Source organism: Chiloscyllium punctatum, chromosome 18, assembly GCF_047496795.1.
Source record: "Chiloscyllium punctatum isolate Juve2018m chromosome 18, sChiPun1.3, whole genome shotgun sequence".
In the NCBI taxonomy this organism is placed as follows: Eukaryota; Metazoa; Chordata; class Chondrichthyes; order Orectolobiformes; family Hemiscylliidae; genus Chiloscyllium; species Chiloscyllium punctatum.
The window spans coordinates 95,429,234-95,446,233 of NC_092756.1; the positions used below are offsets into that span (position 1 = coordinate 95,429,234).

At 44.3% G+C, this 17,000-nt stretch overlaps 3 protein-coding genes across 3 annotated transcripts; all 3 read right to left on the reverse strand.

Moving 5' to 3' along the window:
• Nucleotides 1-1,277: 1,277 nt before the first annotated feature.
• LOC140488994 (ferritin heavy chain A-like) lies at nt 1,278-3,220 on the reverse strand. The gene is made up of 4 exons (XM_072588221.1): nt 3,119-3,220; nt 2,058-2,204; nt 1,763-1,888; nt 1,278-1,439 (listed from the first exon to the last, which is right to left on the reverse strand). Exons 1-4 carry the CDS (start codon nt 3,218-3,220, stop codon nt 1,284-1,286), a joined length of 531 nt encoding a protein of 176 aa, XP_072444322.1. The 3' UTR covers nt 1,278-1,283.
• Nucleotides 3,221-7,129: 3,909 nt separating this feature from the next.
• On the reverse strand, nt 7,130-8,850 carry LOC140488995 (ferritin heavy chain A-like). Its single transcript, XM_072588223.1, has 4 exons — nt 8,746-8,850; nt 7,878-8,024; nt 7,565-7,690; nt 7,130-7,291 (listed from the first exon to the last, which is right to left on the reverse strand). Exons 1-4 carry the CDS (start codon nt 8,848-8,850, stop codon nt 7,136-7,138), a joined length of 534 nt encoding a protein of 177 aa, XP_072444324.1. The 3' UTR covers nt 7,130-7,135.
• A 4,507-nt stretch (nt 8,851-13,357) lies between these two features.
• LOC140488996 (ferritin heavy chain A-like) lies at nt 13,358-15,124 on the reverse strand. Its single transcript, XM_072588224.1, has 4 exons — nt 15,020-15,124; nt 14,097-14,243; nt 13,792-13,917; nt 13,358-13,520 (listed from the first exon to the last, which is right to left on the reverse strand). The coding sequence occupies exons 1-4, from the start codon at nt 15,122-15,124 to the stop codon at nt 13,365-13,367; spliced, it is 534 nt and encodes a 177-aa protein (XP_072444325.1). The 3' UTR covers nt 13,358-13,364.
• Between the last annotated feature and the right edge of the window lie 1,876 nt (nt 15,125-17,000).

The following is a 17,000-nucleotide window of genomic DNA, read 5'->3' on the forward strand; positions in this document are numbered from 1 at the left end:
ACAAGAACTGAAGGATGTTATTTGATGAGCACTGTGGCCCCATATTAAACTGGCTCCCTTACAAAAGGAGACAGTAATTATAGTGAGATTTGATTGAGTGGAGCATGTTTTGGTGCTTTGAATCCAGAGACCTTACACTGAGCTCCGAGTGACCAATGAGGTCATAAGTTCTCAGGAAGTCTATTCCAGTCAAGTGAGTTCACACCCAGCCCAGTCTCGAACTGTAGTAGAGTAGAGGGTCCCTTTCCTACAAGTCCGCGATTGTTACTAGCGCAAAGCAGCATTGTCTGCTATGAAGACAGCCTCGTATAGAAGTTGCAGATCAGTAACATCATGACTATGTTGATGCACCTCCAAAGGTATAGCATCTTGTCTATACCACCCATTTCCTCAATTAATCTACTCCCATTTGGGATATATGTCACCATACTTATCCTATCCACGTAGTTAATGGAGTTTTCAAAATGACAGTTATATTCCCCTCCACTACTATCTCTAAGCAGTCCATTCCAGAGACTGCACCCTCAGGCCTCTACATCTCTCCCTCTAACCTTATGCCCTGTCATTTTCACCTCCCCTACTAAGAGGGAAAGAACACTCCCTCCATTTCACTCCTACAGAACACTGGAGGGGTTGCTGGTGTTCTGCCAAATGCAGAAACTGCTAACAGGGTCAACACTGGAAAAGCAATGAGCTCATTTGAACTTTGCACATCAGTGCTCCAAAAGACAGATTGGACATAAAGCAAGTAGTTCTATGGAGGGTATGCCCAGTGAAATGGGAACAGCAGTGGGACTGGTCGAAGTGAGGACTTGCCAGGAAGCCAGTGTTGCCAAGCTCCCTCAAAAAACCTACATGGAATGATCTGAGCATTTGTGCCATGACTGAGTTTATGGTTAGTCCTGCTGTTTGGAGAGGAGGAGATTGATAAACCCAGTGTCAGTGCTTCTCAACATGTCTCAGCCAATGGCTAACATTACACCCTCCCAAGAGAACTAACCCAAACTAGATTGAAGCCATCTGAAGAGCAAGCTCTCAGGATAAACTGATCCTATTTATTGTGGTAATGGGTTTTCCACAACAGGTTACATCTCATCATACTTCTTCACAACTGACAGACATTCATCCAAACAAGTCAACAAAAGAGTACAATATTGAGCAGTTTATTTACACTTGGCATATTTCACAATAGAGGGCAGGTCACTTCTTAAGAAAAGTAACCTTACTCTGCACACATCTCCCATTAATACCAAAAGTTACACAGCTTGCTCCCTGCAGTCAGTTCAGTCACTCTCCCCCAGGGTGAGCCTGTCAAACAGGTACTCTCCCAGGCCATTCTCAGGGGCTCCCAGTCTCTTCAGGTTGGTGATGTGATCTCCCAGCTTCTTGATCATCTTCACTTGCTCATCCAAGTAGTGCCTCTCCAGGAAGTCACACAGCTGGAAGGGAAAGAGGGGAACTGATTAGGTCAAGATCACATGCACCTTCCAACCCCCCCCCCCCCCCCCCCACAACCGAAAAATTAAGAGGAAAATTAATCCCATTAATATGGGAGAGTGGACAGTTAAGTGATGTCACAAACTGCTGAAGAGCGTCTAAAATGGGTTCAGATCTTGGCAACACCAGAAGCTTCAACAAAGGGGAGCTTGGTCCACTCCCATACAACACCCTCCACAAGAAGGAGGGGGAAAGGGATTGATTTTTCATTTGTCATTCCATTTATTAAGCTAGAAGCAAAATGTTACAAATGCCAAGAACTCACATGAGGGTCAGTGTGGCCAGAGGAGAGTTTGTGCAGATCCAACAGACTCTGGTTCACATCCTTCTCCATCTGCAGAGCTCTCTGCATTGCCTCCAGACCATTGCCCCACTCATCCTGCTCTGGCTTCTGGAAGGGAGAGAGAAAGGATAGTGGCTTCACATTCCACAGTTGCATTTGAGACACTAAGTTTAGAGAACTGTGGTATCAGAGTTACTGTAACAAACCACAGATGCTGATAAGAAGCAATTTAATGCTCAGAATTACTGTCGATCTGCAATAAACACCAAACCCTAACCTTGACATCCTGCAGGAGGACTCTGCCTCCACGTTTATTCTGGAATGCCATCAGTTTCTCAGCGTGTTCCCGTTCCTCATGGGACTGCTCCTTGAAGAACTCAGCAAAGTGACGCAGGGCAACATCATCCCGGTCAAAATAACAGAACTGGAGGAGGAGAGAAATCAAGTGTCGTTTAAAGCTCCTAAAGCAATTAGACATCTTCAGTTAATAGACAATTTATTACAGCATACAACTTCATTCCCTGCTAAAGCAGTTAGCTAGATTTAGCTCTTGATATTCAGCTGAATTTCATTGAAGCTAAACATCCCATACCAAGCTAAACCTGAATTCTTGTCAGGTTATGTAGTACATCCGTCTTTCAATGACTTGAACCAAAGTGCCCTCCTCACAGTGGAGGAGATTTTTCAGAACAGGGTCGATCTCTCCAGTATCTGGCCCATCATGGAGAGAGACTGTCTGACATGGTAGGGTTTACTGCCAGATACTCTTTCAAACATTACCACTGACTAGACTGCATCAGGGAAAGGAACAAAGGTCCTCTAATTGATTCCAGAACAAGCAGTTGAGATACTGTCAAATACCATTGAGCAAGTTATTATACACATTTTCCATTCCACTAATGAAAACAGTGATCATTGCTGTGAATGAAGTCTCAACATCAGAAGGTTAAGAGCTTAACATTCAAAAGGGAGGGACCAATACGAAGGAGGATCTGCCAGACTACAGCAGTGACACTAGAGGGTGAAATTCTGGCAATAAGTAGGTCCATGGTTTGATACAAAAACCCAAGTATAATTCAGCAACATTCAGATACACTTCTGGAGTACGTAGTACTAGAACCTAGGCTTCTTGGTTCAGAGGTCAGGACACTACCACTGTACCACAAGCCCACACGACACCTTAAATAACCATTGAGAGCAGCTGCTGTAGGAGTTGTTCAGTCAAAGATTATTCCATGTTTAAAATCACCAAAACATTGCACAATGCATTTTACCAATACATTACAATCAACAAAAGTCCAACTCTTCAGGTTTCACTCTCAAGTCTACAAGCCTCACCATGGCAAGGTAAATATAGGAGGAATAGAGCTCCAGGTTGATCTGCTTGTTAACAGCATCCTCACAGTCCTTGTGGTAGTTCTGACACAATTGGGAGGCCATCTTCACTATCCCTACTCACTATCACTAAAACTAAATTTGATTTCTCCCACTAGTTGTTGTATTTATCCTCCTGGGACACCCTGCACTCAATGAGGGCGTGGCAGCACCAATGAAGATTGACAATCCCTGACAGCCGTTCAGGAATTTCCAATCAATCCAGGCACCAATGAACACAACAGGGAGGACTGTGAGGGAGGAGCAGAGAATCAGAGCCAATCAGAGATCTGGAAGATAGATTGGTTTGAGAGATGAAATTTCATGACATCATTGCTCTTGGAGTAATAGATCCTGTGCAAACCCCAAATGAGCTGGAAGTAACTGAATGAAAAATGAAGTCTCTTGTCGTTGGAAACACGATATTAACCTTCTCTTCACCTTTACTAAACATTTGAATGTGTCCCAGAATTTTACCTGACAAATTAAATGCTACGGTTTCATTTTTGCTGGCTTCAAAATGGACCAGATTTCAAATGTTCATTCATTAAAGGGACACGGGCATCGCGAGCTTGTCCAACATTTATTGCCTGTCCCTGGTTGCCCTTCTGAAGGTGATGGTGAACTGCCTTCTTGAACCGAAGCAGTCAATTGACTTAGCTACACCCACAGGACTGTGAGGGAGGGGGATCCAGGATTTTGACCCAGTGACACTGAAGAAACGCCAATGTATTTCCAAGTCAGGATGGTGAGTGACTTGGAGGGAACTTCCTTGTCCTTATATATGGTATCGGTCGTGTGTTTGGAAAGGGCAGACTCATAGACCCTGAGAGAATTACTCTAGTGCATCTTTTGGATAATACACACAGCTGCCACTGAGTGTCAGTGGAAGGGGGAGTGAATATTTGTGGATATGGTGCCAATCAAGGGGCTGCTTTGTCCTGGTTGGCGTTGAGCTTCTTGTATGTTGTTGGAGGTGTATTCATTCAGGTAAGTAGGGAGTATTCCATCTCACTCCTGAGTTGTGTTTTGAAGGTGGGAGACAGTCTATTGGGAGTCACGAGATTGGTTACTTGCTGCAGGATCCCGAGCCTCACTGAATTTATCTGAACAGTCCCGTTCATATTCTGGGCAATGGTAATCCCAGGATATTGAAAGTGGGGGATTGAGTCACAGTAATGTTATTGAATGTCATGGCGTAATGGTTAGATTCTCCTTTGGTGGAGGTGACCGTTGCCTGGTACTTGTGTGGCTCAAATATAAATTGTCAATTGTCAGCCTGAACCTGGATATTGTCCAATCCTTGCTGTATATGGACATGGACCACTTCACTTTATGAGAAATTACAAGCTACTATGTAAAAGCAGTTGAGAAATAAAACCAGAACATGCTGGAGAGTCTACATGGGTCTGGCAGAATCTGTGGGAGGAAGCATAGAGTTAATGTTGAGTCCAATGACTGACTCAAAATGTGGTTCAAATTATTAATTCTGTTTCTCTCTCCAAAGAGGCTGGCAGCTCTGCTGAGATTCTTCAGCATTTTCTGCTGTGGTTCCAGATTTCCATTTTCTGCAGGATTTTGCTTTTTGTTTCATCAAAGTGGTTGAAGTCCAAGGTGAGGTGGAGATTTGATCCCTTTGATTAACCTCAGTGTTAGATAGGCCTGACAGAGTGGCTTTGATTCACATCTGGAGCCACCAATAACATCACACTGAGAAGCCTCTTGTGAAAGATGCCTGTGGGGACAGTTGATGAGTCTGACCAGAAACTGTATTCATGTTTTTACACTCGTTCTGGTCAAAAAGGATCCAAAACGTATTGATATCCAGCGGTCACAAAGACCTTATCCAAATGGATGGACATCACATGGTCACTCAATGATCACCAGAGACTTTGAAAAATGCCTTTGGGTACTGGCTCTGGGGGTAACTATTAACTGATCCTTTATCTAAGATTACATTGAATTTAGTATCCCGAATTTATTCGGGAGCAGGGTTGGGGATAGATTCAAAACAAAATCAAGGTGGTGAAAAACAAACTCCTACAGATGATTTTCTTCACAATGACAGAGATGAAATAGGACTGTAAATATCTTTGTGAGTTACAAGGACATTAATATCTCATTTCATTGCCATTCCCATCAAATTCCTAACATACTGTTCTATGTGATGTGGGTAATGGGCAGGCCAGCATTTACCCCATCCCTAGAGCCAATCATATTGCTGTAGGTGAGTCTGGAGTCCCGTGTCGGCCAGCTCAGGTAAGTACAGCAGATTTCTTTCCCTGAAGAGCATTTGTGTACCAGGTCAGGATTCTCCCTGACAATGAACAGCAGCTTCATGGTCACAGAAGGTGGTGCTGGAAAAGCACAGCAGGTCAGGCAGCCTCCGAGGAGCAGGAGAATTGATGTTTGGGGTATGAGCCCTCCATCAGGATGAAAGGCTGATACCCGAAATGTCGACTCCAGGGCTGATGGGCCTATACTGCGCTGTAATGTTCTCCTGCTCCTCAGATGCTGCCTGACCTGCTGTGCTTTTCCAGCACCACATGTTTTGACTCTGATCCCCAGCATCTACATTCCTCACTTTCTCCTAACAGCTTCATGGTCTTCTTCAGACGGGATTCCAGATTTTTACTGAATACAAATTCCACCAGCTGCAATGGCTGGAAATGAACACAGCCCCCGCCCGGGTCTCATGCTGATGTCACTAGGTCATCACCTTCACTGCCTTAGACAGCGGCTAACTGCCATCAGCATCTCCATCCACGTATACAGGATGGTGAAAGAAATGGGGATAAGTGTAAGGTGGAAGGTACATCTGGTGATGAAGTACTGCAGAGCACCTCAATACAAAGGTAACATCATGGGAAACACCTACTATTGGTTTGGCAAACTGACTGAAGAGAAAAATATTTGGATATGGAGAAGGGTGAAGGTGAAGCATTTACTTCAGTCCACGTTGGATTCACAATGCCCTGTATAAACTGATTAATGGAGCACAGTTCCACAGACTCCACTCCTGCCAAGATCTTAACCTGGCTGCTGTTGGGGAGTACCTGTCTAGGTTATAGAGAGGCTTAGAAAGAGCAGGAGTTTATTTCAAATAGTGAACATTCTGGCTGTGTTCAGCACTGTCCAAGCAGCCACTCTTGCATGTTCTCACTGTGTAGGGTTAAACTTCCCCATTGAGTCTAATGCAGTAATTGTGGATTGGAGAGAGGGCGGAGGTCTATCACACGTTAAGACTACTGTGACATTCCACAGATTCACCAAGTTTTCAGATTACATAAACCTAGAAAGCGCTGAAGTAGACAAAAAAATTCAAACCTTGCAGATTAGGTCATAATTTTGACAGGCCAATATCCTCAACACTTCAAGCACAGCTTAATGAGCTACAGAGATAAGCCTCCAGGCTTTGCTTCCAAGAAACCAATAAGTTTAATACAATTGCGATTTTAGAAAAAACTTACTGTGAAACCTGCTCTAATTGAGGATGCGAGGAATGGGGGGAAAAAAGGTGGTTGTGGATTTGAAAAACCGAAACAGCTGAGGCTGTAATCTAACTGGTGATGGTCGGATCGTGTGAGCAAATATATTGCTAGTGGCACTGGTCCTTGTACTTGTTTTACAAACTTCTTCCTGAGTAGACATCTCTTGATGATCAGACTCTGGTAGTCTGAGTCTCCTACTGTACTGGAGAAAACATGTACTCCATACACTCAGCTCTGTACTTGGTCTTATACCCACACCACATATTTGGTGTCAGATGAAGTAATTTGGACTGTATTTAATTACTGATCTGGATCAAGAGATCCTCTGATAGCAAGTCACAGCTTAGACCTACCAGTCAGCAAAAACCAATCCAACAATGAGCAGTTTATTTACAGTTGGTACATTCCATGATCAAGCCCAGGACAGTGAGCTGCTTCTACAGATCTTATTCATAGAATAAAAAAAGACAACTTGCTCCCTGCAGTCAGTTCAGTCACTCTCCCCCAGGGTGAGCCTGTCAAACAGGTACTCTCCCAGGCCATTCTCAGGGGCTCCCAGTCTCTTCAGGTTGGTGATGTGATCTCCCAGCTTCTTGATCATCTTCACTTGCTCATCCAAGTAGTGCCTCTCCAGGAAGTCACACAGCTGGAAGGGAAAGAGGAAATCTGATTATGTCAAGATCAACTTGACTTTTCTCCAAGAATGATATTCCCCTCAATATGGAGAGAGTGGACAGTTAAGTGATGTGACAGATTGCTGAAGAGCCTTGAGAAAGTGCTCAGATCTGGGCTACACCAGAAGCGTGGTCCACTCCCATACTGCACTCACCACCATTTACATAGAAATCAGAGGCGAAAGGACCAAAATGTCTTATCCATTTAAGACAAGAATCCTGACCTAAATACATCAGGAACTCACATGAGGGTCAGTGTGGCCAGAGGAGAGTTTGTGCAGATCCAGCAGACTCTGGTTCACATCCTTCTCCATCTGCAGAGCTCTCTGCATTGCCTCCAGACCATTGCCCCACTCATCCTGCTCTGGCTTCTGGGAGGAAGCAAAAAACATGGTGGTCACTTTCTTACAAGTGGTCTCCAATCCAGTAAAAGGTGGTCACAAGAAGGAAGAGGTCTTAACAAGGCACAAGTATAAACTAATTGGGTTTAGCCACTTCAAATCCATATTAAGCAAAGTTGTTTCTAACCGAGTAGAATAAAAAGCTAATAAACCCAACCTTGACATCCTGCAGGAGGACTCGGCCTCCACGTTTATTCTGGAATTCCATCAGTTTCTCAGCGTGTTCCCGTTCCTCATGGGATTGCTCCTTGAAGAACTCAGCAAAGTGACGCAGGGCAACATCATCCCGGTCAAAGTAAGAGGACTGGGGGAGGGGTGGGGGAAGAAAGAGAAAAACACGCCATAAATCACATTTAAAATCATAATAAGCAATTCTGTTTCAGAAGTTAAAAAAGGTTAAGATGGTTGTTATTTAAAAGCTTGATGGGCAGGTAGCTCTTAGACAAGCAAAATGTTTAAAGATCAATTTTAAAACTGAAAATTGTTAGAATATACCACCCCTTGCCCTCAGGATAAGGGATTTCTTGCCACTCCATTTCTGTGGACAGTGGAACTGACTCCAAGAGAACAGGCATCAAGGAGACGGTTTACTGTCAGAAACTGACCAATGTTTCTTTCTCTAGTGGAAATTGTTCCTGACTACACATTCTAGTATCCCAGAAAAAAATACATTAGACCCACATTGCTATCTTCAGCTCAAGACAATCACCATTAGTGAGGACACATACAACATTGCACCAGCTATGGTCACCTAATAATAACCACTGTATAAAGTTACTGGCCAGTTAACCTTGTTGTGTGGTTGTTTAGTTACATAGGAAGTAGCTGATCTAGTCCAGCATTAAACCCCCACAGAAGACAGCTGCTGCACAGAGCAGGCATTGCTCAATGTTAACTTCAACAAGAAATCCTTCACTACTCAAAATGGTATCCCTCCCAGTAATAGAGTACGGCATAAAGCAATTTCATTAAACTGGAGAAACTCCAACTTCTTCAAACACAGAGACAGGGAGAACCAGCCTCACCATGGAGAGGTAAACATAGGAGGAAGAGAGCTCCAAGTTGATCTGCTTGTTAACAGCATCTTCACAGTCCTTGTGGTAGTTCTGACACACTTGGGCAGCCATCATCACTAATACCACACACTATCACCTAAACAACTGTAGAACTAAACCTCACTCCCACAAGCTCTTCTATTTATCCTTCTGGGACAGCCTGCACCCAACAGGAAGTGGCAGCACCAATGATGATTGATGTTCCCTAATAGCCTATCAGGAATCACCATGCATGTAAGCATCAATGAACAAAGGAGGAGGGGTTTGGTGAGGGGCCATAACCCAGAGCCAATCAGAGATTTGGAAATCAATCTTGAGGTCATTGCTTATCGATTAATAGATCCTGACAAACTCCTAACTTTCTGTATGGATAGATAAGAATGAATTTGAACAATCTGACCTAAACTGGTTATTCAGCTTTATGGTACAGTTTCTCTGAGGTTTCACACAATGACATCTGGTTCCGTTACAGATGGGATCAGTTCTGGATGAAGTGATGAGATGTGCTCCCTTGGATTAACTTTTGTTTCAGGTGCACCAGACAGAGTGACTGATTCACATCTGGGACCGTTGGTTATGTGACAGGCTGGTGCCTCTGGGCAGAGATACCACCAACAGACACAATCGATGCACACGAACAGAAAATGTATCTGGGTGTTGACACCTGGTCTGGTCAAAAAGGATCTGAGATGAAATGAATATTCAGTGGGGGCTTTGTCCAACTGATGGACATCACATGGCCACTCAATGGACACCCAGGTAGCCACTGGAGGCTCTGATGATAGGCTGCCTTCAAGGACAGCAGGTAAGAGGCAAGTCAGATGGACTGGTGGCAAGTATTTCAAAGGGAATGGAGGATAAAATGAGGAGCATACGACAATAAGACATAGGAGTGGAAGTAAGGCCATTCGGCCCATCGAGTCCACTCCGCCCTTTCAATCATGGCTGAGTTGCATTTCAACACCACTTACCCGCATTCTTCCCGTAGCCCTTAATTCCTTGTGACATCAAGAATTTATCAATCTCTGCCTTGAAGACACTAAGCGTCCCGGCCTCCACTGCACTCCGCGGCAATGAATTCCACAGGCCCACCACTCTCTGGCTGAAGAAATGTCCCCGCATTTCTGTTCTGAATTTACCCCCTCTAACTCTAAGGCTGTGTCCACGGGTCCTAGTCTCCTCGCCTAACGGAAACAATTTCCTAGCGTCCACCCTCTCCAAGCCATGTATTATCTTGTAAGTTTTTGTTAGATCTCCCTTAATCTTCTAAACTTCAATGAATTCAATCCCAGGATCCTCAGCCGTTCCTCATATATTAGACCTACTATTCCAGGGATCATCCGTGTGAATCTCCGCTGGACACGCTCCAGTGCAGTATGTCCTTCCTGAGGTGTGGGGACCAAAACTGGACACAGTACTCCAAATGGGGCCTAACTGGAGCTTTATAAAGTCTCAGTGGCACAATGGTGCTTTTATATTCCAACCCTCTTGAGATAAATGACAACATTGCATTCGCTTTCTTAATCACGGACTCAACCTGCATGTTTAGAGAATCCTCGACTAGCACTCGCCAATCCCTTTGTACTTTGGCTTTACGAATTTTCTCACTGTTTAGAAAGTAGTCCATGCTTGTATTGTTTTTTTCCAAAGTGCATACCTCGCATTTGCTCACATTGAATTCCATCAGTCATTTCCTGGACCACTCTCCCAAACTGTCCAGATCCTTCTGCAGCCTCCCCACTTCCTCAGTACTACCTGCCTGTCCACCTAACTTTGTATCATCAGCAAACTTCGCTAGAATGCCCCCAGTCCCTTCATCCAGATCATTAATATATAACGTGAACAGCTGCGGCCCCAAAACTGAATCCTGCGGGATACCGCTTGTCACCGGCTGCCATTCCGAAAAAGAACCTTTTATCCCAACTTCTGTCAGACAGCCAATCCTCAATCCATAACAGTAGCTCACCTCGAACACCATGGGCCCTCACCTTGCTCAGCAACCTCCCGAGTGGCACCTTATTAAAGGCCTTTTGGAAGTCGAGGTAGAACACATCCACTGGGTTTCCCCGGTCTAACCTACTTGTCACCTCTTCAAAGAATTCCAACAGGTTTGTCAGGCACGACCTCCCCTTACTAAATCCATGTTGACTTGTTCTAATCCAACTCTGCTCTTCCAAGAATTTAGGAACCTCATCCTTAATGACGGATTCTAGAATTTTACCGACAACAGAGGTTAGGCTAATTGGTCTATAATTTTCCATCTTTTGTCTTCATCCTTTCTTGAACAAGGGGGTTACAACAGCGATCTTCCAATCATCCGGGACTTTCCCTGACTCCAGTGACTTTTGAAAGATCTCAACCAACGCATCCGCTATTTCCTCAGCCACCTCCCTCAGAACTCTAGGATGCATCCCATCGGTGCCAGGAGATTTATCAATTTTAAGACCTTTTAGCTTTTCTAGCACTTTCTCTTTTGTGATGGCAACCATACTCAACTCAGCCCCCTGACTCCCTTTAATTGTTGGGATATTACTCATGTCTTCCACTGTGAAGACTGTAGCAAAGTACTTGTTAAGTTCTCCTGCTATTTCCTTATCTCCCATCACTAGGCTTCCAGCATCAGTTTGAAGTGGCCCAATGTCTACTCTTGCCTGTCGTTTGTTTCTTATGTATTGAAAGAAACTTTTACTATCATTTCTAATATTACTGGCTAGCCTACATTCATATTTGATCCTCTCCTTCCTTATTTCTCTCTTTATTATCCTCTGTTTGTTTTTGTAGCCTTCCCAATCTTCTGATTTCCCAGTGTTCTTGGCCATTTTATAGGATCTCTCTTTTACTTTAATACATTTCCTGACTTCCTTTGTCAGCCATGGCTGTCTAATCCCTCCCCGGATAGTCTTTCTTTTCTTGGGGATGAACCTCTGTACAGTGTCTTCAATTATACCCACAAACCCCTGCCATTTTTGCTCTACTGTTCTCCCCGCTAGACTCTGCTTCCAGTCTATTTTCGTCAGCTCCTCTCTCATGCCCTCATAATTACCTTTATTTAACTGTAACACCATTGCATCCGATTTTGCCTTCTCTCTTTCAAACTGCAGACTGAACTCTACTATATTATGATCACTGCTTCCTAAGTGTTCCCTTGCTTTAAGATCTTTTATAAAGTCTGGTTCATTACATAGCACTAGCTCTTGCTATAGTTGCACAAGGATCTAGTCAGACCACAGTAGCTGGTACAAGGAACCTTCTTTGTTGAATTCCTGGAGCAGAATTCCTCTTCCTAATATCTTTACTGGACAAGAACTGAAGGATGTTATTGGATGAGCACTGTGGTCCTATATTAATTGGCTCCCTCACAAAAGGAGACAGTAATTATAGTGAGATTTGATTGCGTGGAGCATGTTTTGGTGCTTTGAATCCAGAGACCTTACACTGAGCTCTGAGTGACCAATGAGGTCACAAGTTCTCAGGAAGTCTATTCCAGTCAAGTGAGTTCACACCCAGCCCAGTCTGGAACTGGAGAAGAGAAGAGGGTCCCTTTCCTCTAAGCCCCGACGAGTCAGCGATTATTACTAGTACAAAGCAGCATTGTCTGCTATGAAGACAGCCTCATACAGAAGTTGCAGATCAGTAACATTATGACTATGTTGATGCACCTCCAAAGGTATAGCATCTTGTCTATGGCACCCAGTTCTCAATTAATCTACTCCCATTTGGGATAGATGTCACCATACTTATCCTATCCATGTAGTTAATGGAGTGTTTAAAATGACAGTTATATTCCCCTCCACTACTATCTCTAAGCAGTCCATTCCAGAGACTGCACCCTCTGGCCTCTACATCTCTCCCTCTAACCTTATGCCCTGTCATTTTAGCCTCCCCTACTGAGGGGGAAGGACAATCCCTCCATTTCACTCCGACAGAACACTGGAGGGGTTTCTTGCATTCTGCCAGATGCAGAAACTGCTAATAGGGTCAACACTGAAAAAGCAATGAACACATTTGAACTTTGCACATCAGTGCTCCAAAAGACAGACTGGACATAAAGCAAGCAGTTCTATGGAGGGCATGCCCAGTGAAATGGGAACAGCAGTGGGACTGGTCGAAGTGAGGACTTGCCAGGAAGCCAGTGTTGCCAAGCTCCCTCAAAAAACCCTACATGGAATAAATCTGATCACTTGTGCCATGACTAAGTAGAGGGCCAGTCCTCTTGTTTGGAGAGGAGAAGATGTATAAACCCAGTGTCAGTGCTTCTCAACATGTCTCAGCCAATGGCTAATATTACACCCTCCCAAGAAAAACAATTCAAACTAGATTGAAGCCATCTGAATAGCAAGCTCAGGATAAACTGATCCTATTTATTGTGGTAATGGGTTTTCCACAACAGGTTACATCTCATCATACCTCTTCACAACTGACAGACATTCATCCAAACAAGTCAACAAAAGAGTACAATATTGAGCAGTTTATTTACACTTGGCATATTTCACAATAGAGGGCAGGTCACTTCTTAAGAAAAGTAACCTTACTCTGCACACATCTCCCATTAATACCAAACGTTACACAACTGGCTCCCTGCAGTCAGTTCAGTCACTCTCCCCCAGGGTGAGCCTGTCAAACAGGTACTCTCCCAGGCCATTCTCAGGGGCTCCCAGTCTCTTCAGGTTGGTGATGTGATCTCCCAGCTTCTTGATCATCTTCACTTGCTCATCCAAGTAGTGCCTCTCCAGGAAGTCACACAGCTGGAAGGGAAAGAGGGGAACTGATTAGGTCACGATCAACTTGACTTTTCTCCAAGAATGGTATTCCACTCAATATGGAGGGTGGACAGTTAAGTGATGTGACAGATTGCTAAAGAGCCTTTAGAAAGTGCTCAGATCTGGGCTACACCAGAAGCGTGGTCTACTCCCATTCTGCACTCCCCACCATTTACATAGAGATCAGAGTCTAAAGGACCAAAATGTCTTATCCATTTAAGACAAGAATCCTGACATAAATACATCAGGAACTCACATGAGGGTCAGTGTGGTCAGAGGAGAGTTTGTGCAGATCCAGCAGACTCTGGTTCACATCCTTCTCCATCTGCAGAGATCTCTGCATTGCTTCCAGACCATTGCCCCACTCATCCTGCTCTGGCTTCTGGGAGGAAGCGAAAAACAGTGGTCATTTTCTTACAAGTGGTGTCCAATCCAGTAAAAAAAAGTGGCCACAAGGAGGAAGAGGTCTTAACAACACAAGTATAAACCAATTGTGTGAAGCCACTTCAAATTAAGCAAAGTTGTTGCTAACAGAGTAGAATAAAAGCTAATAAACCCAACCTTGACATCCTGCAGAAGGACTCTGCCTCCACGTTTATTCTGGAATTCCATCAGTTTCTCAGCGTGTTCCCGTTCCTCATGGGATTGCTCCTTGAAGAACTCAGCAAAGTGACGCAGGGCAACATCATCCCGGTCAAAGTAAGAGGACTGAAGATGGGGTTGGGGGGGGGGGGGGGGGTGGGGGAGGAGGAGAAGGGAAAGGGGAGAGAGAAAAAATAATTGTAAATCAAGCCCTATCATGTTTAAAAATCATAATATGCAATTCTGTTTCAGAAGTTAAAAAGCCAAAAGTTTAAGATTGTTGTTATTTAAAGTTTGATGGGCAGGTAGCTCTTAGACAAGCAAAATGTTTAAAGATTAATTTTAAACCTGAAATTGTTAGAATATACCACCCCTTGCCCTCAGGATAAGGGATTTCTTGCCACTCCATTTCTGTGGACAGTGGAACGGACTCCAAGAGAACAGGCATCAAGGAGACAGTTTACTGTCAGAAACTGACCAATGTTTCTTTCTGTCAGGGACATTGGTCCTGACTACACATTCTAGTATCCCAGAAAAATAAAGTTACATTAGACCCACATTACTATCTTCAGCTCAAGACAATAACCATTAGTGAGGACACCTACAACATTGCACCAGCTATGGTCACCTAATAATAACCACTGTATAAAGTTACTGGCCAGTTAACCTTGTTGTCTGGTTGTTTAGTTACATAGGAAGTAGCTGATCTAGTCCAGCATTAAACCCCCACAGAAGACAGCTGCTGCACAGAGCAGGCATTGTTCAATGTTAACTTCAACAAGAAATCCTTCACTACTCAAAATGGTATCCCTCCCAGTAATAGAGTATGGCATAAAGCAATTTCATTAAACTGCAGAAACTCCAACTTCTTCAAACACAGAGACAGGGAGAACCAGCCTCACCATGGAGAGGTAAACATAGGAGGAATAGAGCTCCAGGTTGATCTGCTTGTTAACAGCATCCTCACAGTCCTTGTGGTAGTTCTGACACACTTGGGAGGCCATCATCACTAATACCACACACTATCACCTAAACAACTGTAGAACTAAACCTCACTCCCACAAGCTCTTCTATTTATCCTTCTGGGACACCCTGCACCCAACAGGAAGTGGCAGCACCAATGATGATTGATAATCCCCAATAGCCTATCAGGAATCACCATGCATATAAGCATCAATGAACAAAGGAGGAGGGGTTTGGTGAGGGGCCATAACCCAGAGCCAATCAGAGATTTGGAAATCAATCTTGAGGTCATTGCTTATAGATTAATAGATCCTGAACAAACTCCTAACTTTCTGTATGGATAGATAAGAATGAATTTGAACAATCTGACCTAAACTGCTTTATGGTCCAGTTTTTCTGAGGTTTCACACAATGACATCTGGTTCCGTTACAGATGGGATCAGTTCTGGATGAAGTGATGAGATGTGCTCCCTTGGATTAACTTTTGTTTTCGGTGCACCAGACAGAGTGACTGATTCACACCTGGAACCGTTGGTTATTTGACAGGCTGGTGCCTCTGGGCAGAGATACCACCAACAGACACAATCGATGCTCACAAACAGAAAATGTATCTGGGAGTTGACACCTGGTCTGGTCAAAAAGGATCTGAGATGAAATGAATATTCAGTGGGGGCTTTGTCCAACTGATGGACATCACATGGCCACTCAATGGACACCCAGGTAACCACTGGAGACTCTGATGATAGGCTGCCTTCAAGTGCAGCAGGTAAGAGGCAAGTCAGATGGACTGGTGGCAAGTATTTCAAAGGGAATGGAGTATAAAATGAGGAGCATCTTGCTATAACTGCACAAGGCTCTAGTCAGACCACAGGAGAAAGTGAGGACTGCAGATACTGGAGATCAGAGTCGAGAGTGTGGTGCTAGAAAAACGTAGCAGGCCAGGCAGCATCTGAGGAGCAGGTGAATAGATGTTTTGGTCAAAATCCCGAAAAGGCTTCTGAAGGGCTTGATGAAGCCTGATTGAAGGGCTTATGCTCGAAATGTTGATTCTCCTCCTCGGATGCTGCCTGACCTGCTGTGCTTTTCCAGCACCACACTGTTGACTTGAGCCAGACCACAGTTGGAGTACTGGGAACAGGTTTGACCCCTGATCTAAAGAAGGGTTGGAGGCAGTCCAGAGAAGGTTCACTAGGCTGATCCTATGGAAGGACTCTCTCATGAAGAGCAGTTGAGTGGGTCAGAATAACGAGAAAAGACATTTCCTGTAACATGTGTTACTTCGCGAGGTTGACAGGGTGGATGCAGAGAGGTTGGTTCCCCTTGTGAGAGTGACCAGGACCAGAGAGCGTCATCTCAGAGTAAGACATCACCCGTTGAAGACAGATAAGGAGAAATTTCTCCCAATCCCTTCTGAATCTATGGAATTCTTTCTTGCAGAGGGCTGTTAAGGATGGGTTGAGATAGGTTTTTAAGTTTGTAATGATCACAGTTTATGGAGACAACCAAGGATATAGAGATGAGGATTATCAGATCAGCGAGAATCTCATTGGGTGGCAGACAGACCCAATGGACTGAATAAGCTCCCTCTGTTCCTATCCACTGGGACTCACTGATGGGACGGAGTGATTGTGAAAAGTGAGAATGGGGATGGGTGTGAAAACAAAGATGCTGCAATGTATTTGCATTTTTATTGTTTCACAAAGGCATCGGGTGACACGGTGGCTCATCGGTTAGCACTGCTGCCTCACAGCACCATGGACCCTCAGGCAACAGTTTGTGTGGAGTTTACACATTCTCCGTGTCTGCGTGGGCTTCCTCTGGGTGCTCCACTTTCCTTCCACAGTTCAAAAATATTCACGTTATGGTGGATTCGTGTTGGGACATTGTCCATAGGGTCCAGGGATGTGCAGGTAGCTGGGT

Bases quoted from the DNA above. Each gene is read 5' to 3' on its own strand.
- LOC140488994 (XM_072588221.1), bottom strand. From the start codon at position 3,220: ATGGCCTCCCAATTGTGTCAGAACTACCACAAGGACTGTGAGGATGCT. The intron at 1,889-2,057 runs GTTAGGGTTTGG...TCTCCCTTCCAG, and splicing joins TCCTCCTGCAGGATGTCAAG to AAGCCAGAGCAGGATGAGTG. The intron at 1,440-1,762 runs GTGAGTTCTTGG...TTTCCCTTCCAG, and splicing joins CTGGCCACACTGACCCTCAT to CTGTGTGACTTCCTGGAGAG.
- LOC140488995 (XM_072588223.1), bottom strand. From the start codon at position 8,850: ATGATGGCTGCCCAAGTGTGTCAGAACTACCACAAGGACTGTGAAGAT. The intron at 8,025-8,745 runs GTGAGGCTGGTT...CCCCTCCCCCAG, and splicing joins CCTATGTTTACCTCTCCATG to TCCTCTTACTTTGACCGGGA. The intron at 7,691-7,877 runs GTTGGGTTTATT...GCTTCCTCCCAG, and splicing joins TCCTCCTGCAGGATGTCAAG to AAGCCAGAGCAGGATGAGTG.
- LOC140488996 (XM_072588224.1), bottom strand. From the start codon at position 15,124: ATGATGGCCTCCCAAGTGTGTCAGAACTACCACAAGGACTGTGAGGAT. The intron at 13,918-14,096 runs GTTGGGTTTATT...GCTTCCTCCCAG, and splicing joins TCCTTCTGCAGGATGTCAAG to AAGCCAGAGCAGGATGAGTG. The intron at 13,521-13,791 runs GTGAGTTCCTGA...TTTCCCTTCCAG, and splicing joins CTGACCACACTGACCCTCAT to CTGTGTGACTTCCTGGAGAG.